Source organism: Scaptodrosophila lebanonensis, unplaced genomic scaffold (assembly GCF_003285725.1).
Source record: "Scaptodrosophila lebanonensis strain 11010-0011.00,11010-0021.00 unplaced genomic scaffold, SlebRS2 tig00000001-arrow-pilon, whole genome shotgun sequence".
NCBI classification, from domain to species: domain Eukaryota; kingdom Metazoa; phylum Arthropoda; class Insecta; order Diptera; family Drosophilidae; genus Scaptodrosophila; species Scaptodrosophila lebanonensis.
The window spans coordinates 23,026,545-23,040,366 of record NW_022060529.1 but is presented as its reverse complement, the minus strand read 5'-3'; the positions used below and the strand labels follow the sequence as shown (position 1 = coordinate 23,040,366).

At 37.3% G+C, this 13,822-nt stretch overlaps 1 protein-coding gene across 1 annotated transcript; it reads right to left on the bottom strand.

Annotated features, from left to right (window-relative positions):
- Positions 1-4,064: 4,064 nt before the first annotated feature.
- On the bottom strand, positions 4,065-4,661 carry LOC115633734. Its single transcript, XM_030531210.1, has 2 exons — positions 4,457-4,661; positions 4,065-4,385 (listed from the first exon to the last, which is right to left on the bottom strand). The coding sequence occupies exons 1-2, from the start codon at positions 4,659-4,661 to the stop codon at positions 4,234-4,236; spliced, it is 357 nt and encodes a 118-aa protein (XP_030387070.1). The 3' UTR covers positions 4,065-4,233.
- Between the last annotated feature and the right edge of the window lie 9,161 nt (positions 4,662-13,822).

Below are 13,822 nucleotides of genomic sequence, written 5' to 3'. Positions count from 1 at the left end.
CGCACTTAAGCCAATGCTGCTGCGCTCTGCAATTTATGTTGCATTTGGCTAATTTGATGCTTATGTGAATTTTACAAATTTATGACCTCGCCACAGCTGTTGCTCCACTCCACTCCACTCCACTCGTCCTCGTATATCCTCGGGCTACGCAGCTGCATTTCAATTACCGTTAAGGAGTCGTTGCGAACATTTTCCTGGTGGCATTTCGCTCTTTGAAACTAAAATAACAACTAAACAAGACGTGGAGGGAAATTTGCATAAATATCTGCATTCTCATTGCAGCACAAGTACATTAACATACAATGCCGGCTACATAATCACCAATGTGAAGCACTCTGAATTAACGGTAATTATAGTACAGACATATTTACAATTATGTATGCCTGTTTGTACTTCTTAGGTAATTAAATGCTGATGTGCAGCAATGATTAACTGCGCACTGTTGGCAAAATAACTGTCAGCTCTATGCATACAAACGAGTATACATATGTACATATGTACATACATACATACATATGCTCGTATGTAAGTATATACATTTGTAAACTTTATTCACATTAAATACGCTTCCACACACAAACATGCAAGTTGGCACTTAAACACCCACGAACACTAACTCCAATATTGTTGTTACAGACACTAAGACGAACTCAGGTCTAGGGCTGGATTATCTTTCGGGAAACCCCACCATTTTTTTGCAGTGAAAATTCGGCAAAGGAAACGGTACGATGAAAAAGTTTCTCAGCTTTGATTTTTATCGCACTTTTCGTTCGTCTTTAGAAATTAAGGATATATATAAATTTGGTCATTATTCCCTATGAAAAAGGCAGGGACAAGGCAGGGTTCGTCTTTAGAAATTAAGGATATATATATATAAATTTTGTCATTATTCCCTATGGAAAAGGCAGGGGCAATTAAAAACAAGTAAAGTTAATCAGTAAATTTTGAGAGAAGGTATAACAATTAAAATTTATAAATCACGATGAAAAGGCATAGATAATCCTATAAAGAGGATATTGGTAAATTTCTCGCTTTCACAAAGGTAATATAAGTGAATGATTTGTTCATTAAAAAAAACAACAACAAAAATCATTATATGTATGTATATGCAAACAAGTCCAATCAAATGAAGAACTCTCTGGTGATGACATGAATGTGATAGTCGTTTGGAGTAATTTGTTTATTGTAGAATTTGTTTGAGAAATATTTCAGAAATAAAAAGGTGTTCCGAATTTTAAATGTTGTTTGATGTCTTTGAAAACGATTCTTTGAAACCTTAACTTAAAAGAGTTTAAAACGTGAATATTCACCAATAATGTTGAGAATGCATATTTTGAGGAGACGGCGTTGCAGTTCCAAATCTGCAGCCCTGGCGGCCACAGAGCAGTCTCAATTGAAAAGCATTTCTAATAATGTGTTTGGTGTTTTAAATGTTGTTCGATATCTTTGAAACGTTAACTTAAAAGAGTTTAAGCCGTTAATATTCACCAATAATGTTGAGAATGCATATTTTGAGGAGCGGACGGCGTTGCAGTTCCAAGTCTGCAGCCCTGGCGGCCACATAGCAGTCTCAATTGATGTGCAGCGCAAGACAATTAATTGTCTATGGCAAGCAGTCTAACGCAGCATGAATGCAAGTAGACACATACATACGTAATACGTATATACACACATACATATGTATGAATGTGTGTGTACACATATTTACATGAATAAAAGTACATGAGTGCATTCAATTTTGTTAGCTGTAGCAACGTGAGAGAAAGTTGCAGTAAATTGCCACTCATGTGGCCATTCCTCACACGATGCTTTCCAACACGTGAGAACAACACTGCGTCCCAGGGACTTCCATGCCGACGCCAAAGCCGACGCCAACGCCGACGATATGTACTTAGCAAGTTACTGCGCACTTGATGGAAAGCACGCACTTAAATAAATGAAATCCTTTCACAAGACATTGCGACATAACAATACATATTTTGAATATTTAGCGCGCGGCCCCCAACTATGCCCAGAATTATGAATTCATTTATAATAATTTAGTTTGAGGTACATTGAAACACACTCAAGCACAAATCCCATAATGAGCATATTCTATTAGACTCATGCAGAAGTTACCCTCCGGCCAAGGTTGGTGGCGCATACATACATACATACATATGTACATATTTGGGGGTTGTTATCGGCCGTGCTGGAAATTAACAAAACAAATCCCGGACACATGTTGCATTCAAATGACAGCGCCGGCACGGCATGGGTAATGCCCTGTTTTGACAAACCCCAAATCACCAAAACTGATGATGAAAAATTCGTTTGAAGATGATAAACATTTGCACCCGCAACCACCGGCCGACAACTCCGGCGACAACGATGACGAAGCCATCTGAGCACCGTCGACCGACGGCTGACTGAATGACTGACTGACTGACTGGCTGGCTGACTGCATTTACCTAAACAAGCAACCACCCAAGAACCATTGCGCAAAGGGGTTTGCGGAGGTGGTGAGAGAAGGAAGTTGTAAACGGGTATCAAGAGCTTTAGGCGCGGGGCGAAGGCAACCCTAACATAACGGCATGTACGTATTTGTGTTCCAATGTACGATAGACAGCCTGCATTTTTGGGGATTGATAAACGACACGCAAAAGCAGAGCTCACGAAACCAGACTAGACCGAGACGGCGTATATTTATTTAGCATAATGGATTCCATCATTTTGGAGTTGCGGTTTCATACTCGAACTCGTATAATTGAAAATCGAATCAAATCGCGTGAAATTTAATCAACTTAGCAACACTTCTGCTGAAAAACGAGCAGCTGGCCAACAGCCGAAACCGAAACCCAAACCCACAACACCCAACCACCCGAAGCAGCTGAAACTCCCCAGTGATTTGACTCTATTTTGGAATCCGGCACTGATATCAGGAAATGGAAAATTAGCGCAAATCCCAGTGATAAACTTGCGACTACACATATTTGCGTTGAATTGAGTTACTAATGGGATAAAGACAAAGGAAGAAGGCAGGACGCTTCTGTCGGTGTTATCCGACTATCGGATACCCTGTAAAGTTTCCGGACGATTAAATTGAGACAATTTTTTTGTTCAATATACTTACCAGTTATCTTCATTCAGCACCCTAGTTTTTATTTAGGTGTAATGTAGAGAGATTGAGCTCTTACGTCCTTCTTGTGCATGGGCACCTTCTCAGGAAAATCAAGCATAAGTTTCTTATTCGGCTTAGTTACTAATTATATAATTTCTATAACTGAATTTGATTCAATATTTTTTCAAAAGTGTTCCTAAAGGTAAATAATTTAACGTTTTTTGGAATTGAGCGCAATAAACATTTTAGATTCCGAAAAATGTGATCGAATTGAGAAACCGAAACCGACTTGAGGTTTCTTATGTGCTTGTATTGTTTATTCTACCTTGAAATGTGGTTGACTCTTTCGGTAACATGTGAGCATTTAAAATTGTACCATTATTACAAACTTCATTATTTTGTGATTATATAAAAATTAAAATTATGAATTCTGCAAATTCGCGTTGCGAAAAAAGTACGACACTACAAGTTAGGATAGAACTAGCTTACAAGTAGAGGGTATACAATGTCGGATAGAGTAATTGCGGGCTGTAAGAAAAGAGCTGTTTGTCTCTGGCTACTTAGCGAATACCGACATACAGGAAGACACACAACACACACACACACACACAAAATAAACTCGCATGTGTATGTGCTCTTTAATGCAGGTTTAATGCGTCGCTGGACTTGGTTTGACACCCACCCACCCGTGCAGACGGAGGGACTACGCGATGCCCATTTCCCATTAGTTGTGCATTTGCGTGTTTGGCGAGCAAATAAGTGCGAGACTTTGGAGGGGGTGGGGACGGAAGTGTTGTGTGCGCTGCAGCCGGACCTAGAGCTGCGTCGGCCCAGCCAGAAGTTGTCCATGTTTATGACCATTTTCAGGAAATTAAGCACGCTTGAGCACTGTAAGCGGCTTTTGTAGGGCTTGACGTTGGCTGTCCACATGCCAGGCAGCTACTTACTAAACTCTCTGGAGTTATTCTGTATTCGCAATGCTTTCATTGATGGCCATTTATTTGATATCATGTGTAATGTACATACATATGTATATGGGTATGTATAATGGACATAGGGTCTGCCCTCTGTAATCAGCTAAGCAGATTTGCATGACAGCCATCTGGCAGGCTTTGACATTTAATAGTCAGCGCTCACTTAGTAGAACGACGTCGGTTGTTGGAGAACATCCGCAGGTATTTGGTGCGGGATAACTCGCGGGCCTCGCGCTGACTGAGCTCGTAGAGCTGTGTCTCCAGATCCTCTATGTAGGCGATAAGAGCAGGCGGTGGCAGACGACTTAGCTCTGGAGAAAGACGTGGGTTAAGCTGCCGATTGGTCTGACTTACTTGTAGAGCGCTGCGGGCAGACACTTACCCAACATCTTTTCCTCGTCCTCTTCGCTGAGTTCGCAAATTTTCTGGCTACTCTCAGTTTCCATGCTTTCTCCTTCGTCACCATTTGAGGAGGCGACAGCTGCATTTTTGCTAGTTGTAGGACCTTCATCCTTTTCGTCGCTATCCTCATTCGATGTTGAATAAACCTCAACCTTTTTAATTACATTTTTGGCTTTACGGCTCATATTAATTGTACGAAGACGACCAAATATGAAGGAACACTCGGAAAAAGATTGACACATAACAGTGACAGTTAAAAACAGAGCTGATTTTATGTTTGCAGCGTTGCCACCTGTCAAGTTTTAAAATTTAATGTCGGCCCATTATTTCATTACTTCACAAAACTTACTCGCAAATACCTACTCAAGAAAATTCCACTAAGATCTATTATAGTTCAACATTTGGTTGGTAAAATGCCAATTCATCTAAAAATCATCACACCTCGCATTAATTTTCCACTTCTAACTAACTCTTCGCTGAGGTCAATTCTTCAAAAATAAAATAATTTCTTAAACTTATGTCTTAATTAAAGAGAGCTCATAAATATACACAAACCATCCTGAAGGCTTTAGTTGCTCTGGCTATAAACTAGCATTGTAATTTGGTATCAATTCTATGAAACAATAATGTAAAAAAATAAATAAATTTTAAAACTTTTTAAAATTTTCGATTATATTATATAACTAGCGTATCCGATTTGCGTTGCTGCACCACTGAATTATAGTTATTTTTAAGCTTTCCCACGTCGCTTTTTATGGCTTCTATTAGATCCTTGATTATAATTGGGCTCCCACCGTCGTCCAACTTTCTTCGTCTGTACGAAGGATATCCATAGTTTCTTGGATCAGATGTGGATGCCCTTTCGCGCATTTACCGAAGCCGCGAGTCCAATTTTTGTTCCTGATTCTATGGCTCTAGACGTAGATGCCCTTTGCAAACGAAATTCGGGTTCATAGGCATTTTCAGCTTTTCTTTTTTCGCTCTTCTTTTTTGATTTTCTGATTTTTTTTTGGTAAGGTTGTTTTTTATTTACGGATGAAACACTGAAAAACTGTCAAACAAATGAAAATGAGCAGAAATAAGCCAGAAAATTGTGGTTGATCACTTTGAACACGAAACTTCACAGATACACCCATTGGCCTATTTTGAATATTGCCACAAAATTTGATCAAAATCGGTTTAGCTGTTTCGGAGTCTATAGGGAATATACATATATACAGATAGATTTTGCTTTAAATTTTATTTGTGTTTTTCAATACATAATCAGATTATTTTGTCTTATTGTAAGAAAATGTGGTTAAGAGTCCTAGAAGTCCTTCTTAAAATAATCGATTGAATTTATTTACATTTTTAGCAGTTAAGCGATAGAATATTTGGTTTTAAGGAAACCTTCTTGATCAGACAGTCATACACTATGAGTTTGATTGACTTTGTTGTCAACGCCTTTTTCAGAGTTATGAATACATATAGCATATACAACAAGCATAATTAAAGAGACACTAAGACACAAGCAGCTAATCTGAGAACTCAGACATCTTCGTAGTTAACATTCTTCAAAATATTATGTTTCCCTTTACTAAAACTAAATTTGAAAGAGTTATCCCACTTTTTCTTTCTGGCTGTTGCCTTTTCGGTTCGATTTCCTTTTGCTAACATTAACTAAAATTAACCTTTAAAGCCTTCCAAGTTGAATTGCATGGCCAATTCATATCAAAACCTGTCACTGCCTTAATGACGCAACTCAACTGGCAATTCGAGAGTTTCATTACAAATATGATAAATTCGCAAGTGAACTTTATCAGACCTCCGACCTCAGCCAATGGCACTAAACACCCTTTTGGCGGAAAGGACATTAGCTATCTGGTGAGGCTGTTAGCTTTTATAAACCTAGCAAACCCCAATCAAACCCCAAACCATTAACTCCAATTTGTTGGCACATAAAGCCAAAGTGTACCCATTTATATTTTCAAACAAAAACAGTTTTAACGCGGCACATGGCGAACAGCGCAGTCCGCACCCAAATGTCCTCAGCTTCCTGCATCCGAGCCAGCCGTGCGCCACAAATTTTGCTTAATGAGCTGTACAAAATTAATTGTCGCAATGAAATCACGCGCCCAAAAGACCCAAAGCTCCCTTCGTACTTGTGTCCGTGTCCGGGCTAAACAGACGCCCCGGCACGGCAGAGCAATGGGGCCGGAAGCGTCATATTGGAATTGGCGGGTTGATTTAAAAACGCAGTTTAGTTTGTTATGCAAATTTGGAGCGCAAAATAACTTGAGTGCAGTCATTCCAGGTTGATATAAAGGAGTACACTGAGAGAAAAACGGGACGACTATAAAAAGTTAATGAAGGTAAAAATTATGCAAATTTGGAGCGCAAAATAACTTGAGTGCAGTCATTCCAGGTTGATATAAAGGAGTACACTGAGAGAAAAACGGGACGACTATAAAAAGTTAATGAAGGTAAAAATTATGCAAATTTGGAGCGCAAAATAACTTGAGTGCAGTCATTCCAGGTTGATATAAAGGAGTACACTGAGAGAAAAATGGGACGACTATAAAAAGTTAATGAAGGTAAAAATTATGCAAATTTGGAGCGCAAAATAACTTGAGTGCAGTCATTCCAGGTTGATATAAAGGAGTACACTGAGAGAAAAACGGGACGACTATAAAAAGTTAATGAAGGTAAAATTCCGAATAAAGATCATGGACCGCATCCGTAATATTTAATTTTTTGAGCACTCTTACAGAATTTAAGACTGCAAGTCATTTTAAATCATAATTATGCGATGATGGTAGCGCCGTGATTCGAACTCTGCTAATGGGATTTCTGCTTGCTCGTTGAGCTATACCAGGCCCGACTTATTTAATGAATTACTTTACTGCATTTTTTAGATTGATTGCATTTTAGACTGAGATTTCAAAGCTTATTTTTATTTATGATTGCCGTTTGTTGATTTGTCTCTGCTGACCGCTTGTGATGACTATTTGATAAAAATCTAGTGTTTTAATATTTTTTGGCAGAGTAAACAATGCACAACATTAATTTCTTCAACCAACATTCTCGTTTTTATTTGTCAACTACTAATTTTTTTTTTGTGATTGCGATTGCCATTTTTTCTAATCGCAATCACAAATCAGAGCATTCAGCAGAATACATCAGTAATCATCAATCACAAAACGCTACAACCTGCAAAATAGATGCAATTGAAAAGAAATGCTTCACTTTACATTATTTTTTTTTACTGTGTAGCAAGCGTTATGAGCCCGTGGGATTATGTGCTGAAAAGGCGCCGCTTTGGCCGCAGTTAAGAAGCCGTGCAAAACAACTTTCAGCAACTATTACCAACCGTTTTCGAAGGACTCAAATTCTTGTAAACAATCCATCATTAACATGTGCACACATATAACTCGACTATGGCACATACTCATAGGTGTGTATGGATGTATATAAAGCCACCCTACACTGTGATTCGGGGGAGTCGAACACGCGGCACGTGGGTGATTCCTCTGGCCAGGCCGATGCGCACGTGTCTGTCTTCATACGCGGCGGCTTATTGCCATTGCCAGGCGACGATGGGGAGCGACGTCGCACAGTGGGGCCTTATGACTTTTTTCGTTGCAAAAATCATATCTCCTGAACGGATGAAGCAATTTTCGTCAAACAAATTTTACTTAAAAGAAAAATTCTTATTCTTCTTTTTCTTGAAAGTTTATACAATTAAAGAAATATGTATATGTATTAGGAATATATTTTGAAAATATCGGAGAGAGAGGTACTAAACGGTCCTTTTTTTTATTTTCCACCAGAAAATACCGTAAGAATAGGTAGTTTGCAAAATATCTTTTTCTAGAGAGCTTCAAATTCATAAGACATATTTTTATTTAAATAATGTATAAAACTAATACACAGAGCGAGGTAAATCAAAACATCAATGATTTGTCATATAATTTGGCAAATATAATACCAGAAAGATCCTGTATTTGCATTAAATTAAGTACATCGTTCCGGACTAAAAAAAAGCGGTCAACTTTGAGTGCACATACATCTCCTAAACAGTGCTGCCTTTTCAGCTTTTTTCCCGCCAGATCTGGATTTTTATACTCTGTACATGAAATGTACAGAAGTATATTAGGTTTGCGGGAGCTGAAAAATGTAACAGGCAGAAGGAGGCGTGGCAGACCCCACAAAGTGTATATATTCTTGATCAGCATGACGAGACGAGTCGATCTAGCCCTGTCAGTCTGTCTGTCTGTCTGTCTGTCTGTCTGTCTGTCTGTCTGTCTGTCTGTCTGTCTGTCCGTCTGTCCGTCTGTCCGTCCGTATGAACACCTGGATCTCAGAGACTAAAAGAGATAGAGACACCAAATTTTGCACAAAGATGCGTTATGTGTGTATTCTATACGAGTTTGTTTTATTTTTTGATTTTCTATAATTATTGTAAACATATGTACAAAGTATTTCAAAGTCGGGACACCCGACTTTAGCTTTTTTACTTGTTACTTTTACTTTATTTTTCACCACATATTTTTTTATCTTTATCAAATCTCAAAATCATAAATATTAGTACCGATAAACGACTTTCGATAATCAAATCACCTCGAGGATCGAGCAGCAGCTGTTTCTTTTATAAGTTTATCTTCGCCGCTTTAAGAAATGTCTTTATTTTCTATTATTATTTTTACAGAAATCTCATATTCTTATTCTAAATCATGAAATAAGAATTTAAAATGAATAGGAATACATTAAAACAGATATTTCCTTAAATTTAACCAAAACAATCGTGTTTTTAAAACCAGCTTTTTTGAAGCTTATTTTGCCTGGATTTAGCTTTTTTTACCTTTATTTTTTTGACAATCTAGCTTGTTTTGCTCAAAAAATTATGGCAGCACTGCTCCCAAACTATTATAGTTTCGATTTCTTTGAGAGTAAGACTTTTTTAATCACTGTGAAATGTATTATACGTTTAACCATAATCACCGAAACGTTCATGAAATTTTTGATTTTGGCAAGCTGTTTCGGCTTAAGGCTCCACAGTGCGCCGAGTGTATGCCGACCACACAAAGGACGCTTGTTTATTTCATTGTTCGCATGTGTTTTTCCTGCTATACTATATACAAGTATGTATGTGTATTACTATATACATGTATTTATATATATGTATGTGTTTATGTTTTGCTTTTACGGCCAAAGTTCGACAAAGTATCGCTTCTTTTTGCTTGTGGTTCATGTAAATTAGACAAGTTAAAAATTGAAATCGAGGCACGCCCCCCGCCCGCCGCCTAGATACATCAATGAATGTGTGTGTGTGTGTGTGTCTGTGTGTGTGCTGCTTGTGTTTTATGTTATCCTGTTTGCCAAAAATGCTCCCCGGGGATCGGGCCTTACATTATTGTACATTACATTGCAGTTTATTTGCAAAGATTTGTGTTGTGTATTTTATTATCTCGGCGAGCGACACGTGCCACTTACATGCAAGCTGCTGGCTGTCTTTGATTTGTACAAATGTGAAGGAGCAATGGGAACCGGATTATAAATGGATGTTTGCATGACCCGACCAAAAGCTGCCTCAGTCAATAATTTAGCGAGCGCACGCCAGCAGTTCTTCTGTGGAGGGCCACAACAGAAGTTGCAAGTCTGCCCGCTCTGCAAGTGGCACAGTTTTCTTTGCTTGCCCCCACTACCATTCTTCTTTTTTTCAGCCTATTCCATCTTAGTCAGTCTCTACTGCACACATACACATATACAGACCCATACGGACAGCCAGAGTACTCCGATGGGTTCAACAAACGAAAAACAACTTGGCAAACAAACAGGCGAACAAACCGTCAAAACAAACGCGAGTCGCGTACGAACCTCGCAGTCCAGGACATTGTCCTAAATTCTGCGTCGCTGCAAAGGCTTCCTTGGCTGAAGACGCAGTAACGGCATCGGAGGCAGCTGCGCCATTTGCTGACTGCAACGTCAGCGGAGGCGCCGCCATCGCAATCAAGTGCTTAGCAAATGAACTGCATTCATGCGTACTCCTGCAGGAGGTCGAATTTTCAAGAGCTCGGCGCAGTTTGCTGTTATTTAGTGGGCCGCTCTAGAACTCTGTATACAATACAGGTATACGTATTATAAATGTAGGCGTAGGATTGAATTTTATGTTCACCTATCTATAATCTATTGAACTGAACAACAAATTGAAGAATATGACAAACTTTTGTTGACATTACGTTTTTCTTTTGAATTTGTCGCGAAGAACTTTTTCAGTATGATTTTTGTTTATTAGCGTTCAGGTGCAAAAATTGCATCAATTTGAACGAAATTAGAAGATCGCGTGCTTAAGTAATAATTACAATTTAACAGTCCTTTCGTTATCCATGAAAATGTGTTCTTGTTTTGGTAGAATATAACGACTTCGTCATGTAATAACATTTTCTAAAATAATAATGTTATTCGCAGAACTGAAAATGGTTTTAACAAGGTTTGAAAATTAAAAATTGTATACATATATTCACGATTCATCATGAAATCGGATTTTTTTATGAGCGCGAGTGTACTTGTATTTTATAGAAAATATTATTATTTAGTATGCACAGAAAAAACATGTTTTTTTTTAAACTACTTTATTAATATTCTAAGGCTTAATAGTTGCTCAATTTCAATAACCTATATTTTGGATATATTTATACTCTATCCCTACAGGTAAGAGCTAGAGATACAAAATTTTTCACACACATATCTTATACATACATATGTGTATGCTTTGCAAGTTTATTTTATTTTTGAAGCCTCCGCTCAGATCTCAGAGAGATCACCTATAAAAGCTAGAGACACCAAAATATTATAAACTGATTACTTACTTGTATATAGATAGGTAGACAGTACAAGAGTATTTCAAAATGGTTCTCCTTTTTAGTGATTTTCCATAACTCCCGTAATTCATAGAATTTTACTAAAATTTTACAATAAGAATCTGTTAAGGCTTATGAGTCCATATAGGCAAATTTTTAAGAAAGTTAAAGCCCCAAATCTCCGCCCAAGCTTGTTTTTTTTTTTTTATTTAACTCACACATACTCACACAGACACGCATAAGCACGCTTAGATACAATTCCAAGAATATGTGCAGTATTTTTTTAAATTTATATACATATCTATTTATTCTACATACTTATAGGTAGAGAGTATTTCAAAGTATTGTGTTTTAATTCAAAGTTCGAAAAAGAATTAAATTTAGGGTAACATCAATTTACATTTACACTAATAATACAACTAAAGATAGTTTTTTCAACGTACAGTACCATAAAAATTCGTCACTTCTCAAGTAATTCACCGATTTTTGGAATTTTAAAAGAAATTTTTTTTTGAAATCTGTCAACTTCTAAATTTAGTAGAAAACTTGAAATATATTGAAATTTTGGACTTATGCTGTTTTTATTTATTATATTGTTCGACTATAATCCTCCCGATGACATCACAAATATTTGTTAGATGATATTAATATATCGATACAGGCTAATAACCTTCACCCTAAAGGGTCGGTGATTTTCCACCTTTAGCTTCAAATTAAATTTTAGATTTTATTTTTTTAATATTTTAATTTGTTGTTTTAATGCAGTATGACTGCATTCATCTTCATCTTTATTTTTATTGCTAATTCTTCATTTTCATTTCTTTTTTGTTACGTCTAACCTGGCAGCTTGGCAATTAAAATTCCCCCACTGAGTCGGATGCGTTACTAGATATTTGTATAATTTCTTCTCTTTTATTCTTTAGTTTTATTTAGTTTAACATTAATTGATATTTTACATCGCTAAAATATATGAATAAATTTATAAAATAAATAAATAACTTTATTTATTTCCTGGTCGTCAGTCAGTTGCTCGGACTTTGAACTTTTGCGTTGGCATTAATTTAATTTGCCTGCACCGTTTTAATTAACCATATTTAATTAAGAATATTTGTATTTGCCTGCTGCTGCTGCGCTGTAGATTGCAAATTATTCGTTTAATTGCATCAACGCACACTTCCGTCGTCGCGACGGTGCAACATTTTTTGTCCAATTTATCAATTTTCAGGGCAAAACTCGTGCCGTTTGTGTTTTATTTATGTGCGCCTTAATTATGTTGAAAATGTGTTCATGGGACCGCCGTTGCCGCTGCCGCTGCCGAGTCGCATTGGAAGTGTGCCATGGATGCCACAGGAATATAGCCATGGATGTCCGCCTCGTTGCAGTTGCAAGTCAGCGATCGTGCCTCGACATACTTCAAATAGTATAAGTATGTATCTACATCGGGGCAGTCTCCCTTTTACCCGTAGTGTGCCAACTGTCGATTGTAATTGATACCTTTTGACTGCTTCGATTGTCTGTCTGTGTATCTGTATCTGTATCTGATTTTTGTAATGCACGAGCGTGGTGTGTAAAGAAAAGTTTACAGCTCACTAATTTTCGAGTGGCAGTTGCAGAAAGCTGATTGAAGCGAGCCGATAACAAGAGTGAAAGTATCTTGGCTGCCAATGTACTATACAAGTTTTGAAAATTGTGTATTGTTGCAGCATAATTAGCTTCAACAATTGTAGGGGCGAGCCATAGAAAAATTGATAATCTGAGCATGAAAAGAAACAAACTGTGGCAGACTGTGTGTGAAATTTTTGATGCATTGGGGAAGCAATCAATACTCTCTCATACTCTCATACCCCGAATAGTCACGTAAGCTGCTTCCAAAGCACAACAACAGACAGATTTTCACAATATTTTTGACATCAATCTGCCAATCAGTAATCTATTGCATATTTCATATCCGAAATTAAATGTGCCAAGCTGAAATTTAAATAAACATAAGCCAACGCAGAGCATCCCAATGCGAATTTGAACATTTGGCATTGGAACATTGGAATTGGAACATTGGCAGCAATTTTCTATTTGTATATAAACACAAGCATCAAATATATTGTACATACAAGTATATACATACATATTGTATTGTGGATTCGGGCGTGTAAGTGTAGTTTTTGTTCGGCTCCACATTCATGTTAATCCGACGCCTGGGGAATTGGGTTACTTTTGAAGTGTAGCCAGAGAATAAAAGAAATACTTGCTTACACGTACATATATACATACTATATATGTTGTATACAGATACATATGTATGCTGATATGTGTTTGTGCTCAATATTGTGGCAAGTTTTCCAACCTGCCGCAAATCATTTACACACACTCGAATGAACGACGAACAAAATTTCGCTACGCCAGGTAAAAACTTGTCATATCTAAGTTTTTGAGCTTTGCTTTTTATTCGTTTATGCAAATATTTTATTTATAATTTGTCAGATCTAATCTAAGCTAAGAAATGTGTGCTA

What these genes read in the sequence shown, in the direction of transcription:
- LOC115633734 (XM_030531210.1), bottom strand. Translation starts at nt 4,661, where the DNA reads ATGAGCCGTAAAGCCAAAAATGTAATTAAAAAGGTTGAGGTTTATTCA. An exon ending in GGACGAGGAAAAGATGTTGG is followed by an intron (nt 4,386 to 4,456) that starts GTAAGTGTCTGC and finishes GTCTTTCTCCAG; the next exon opens with AGCTAAGTCGTCTGCCACCG.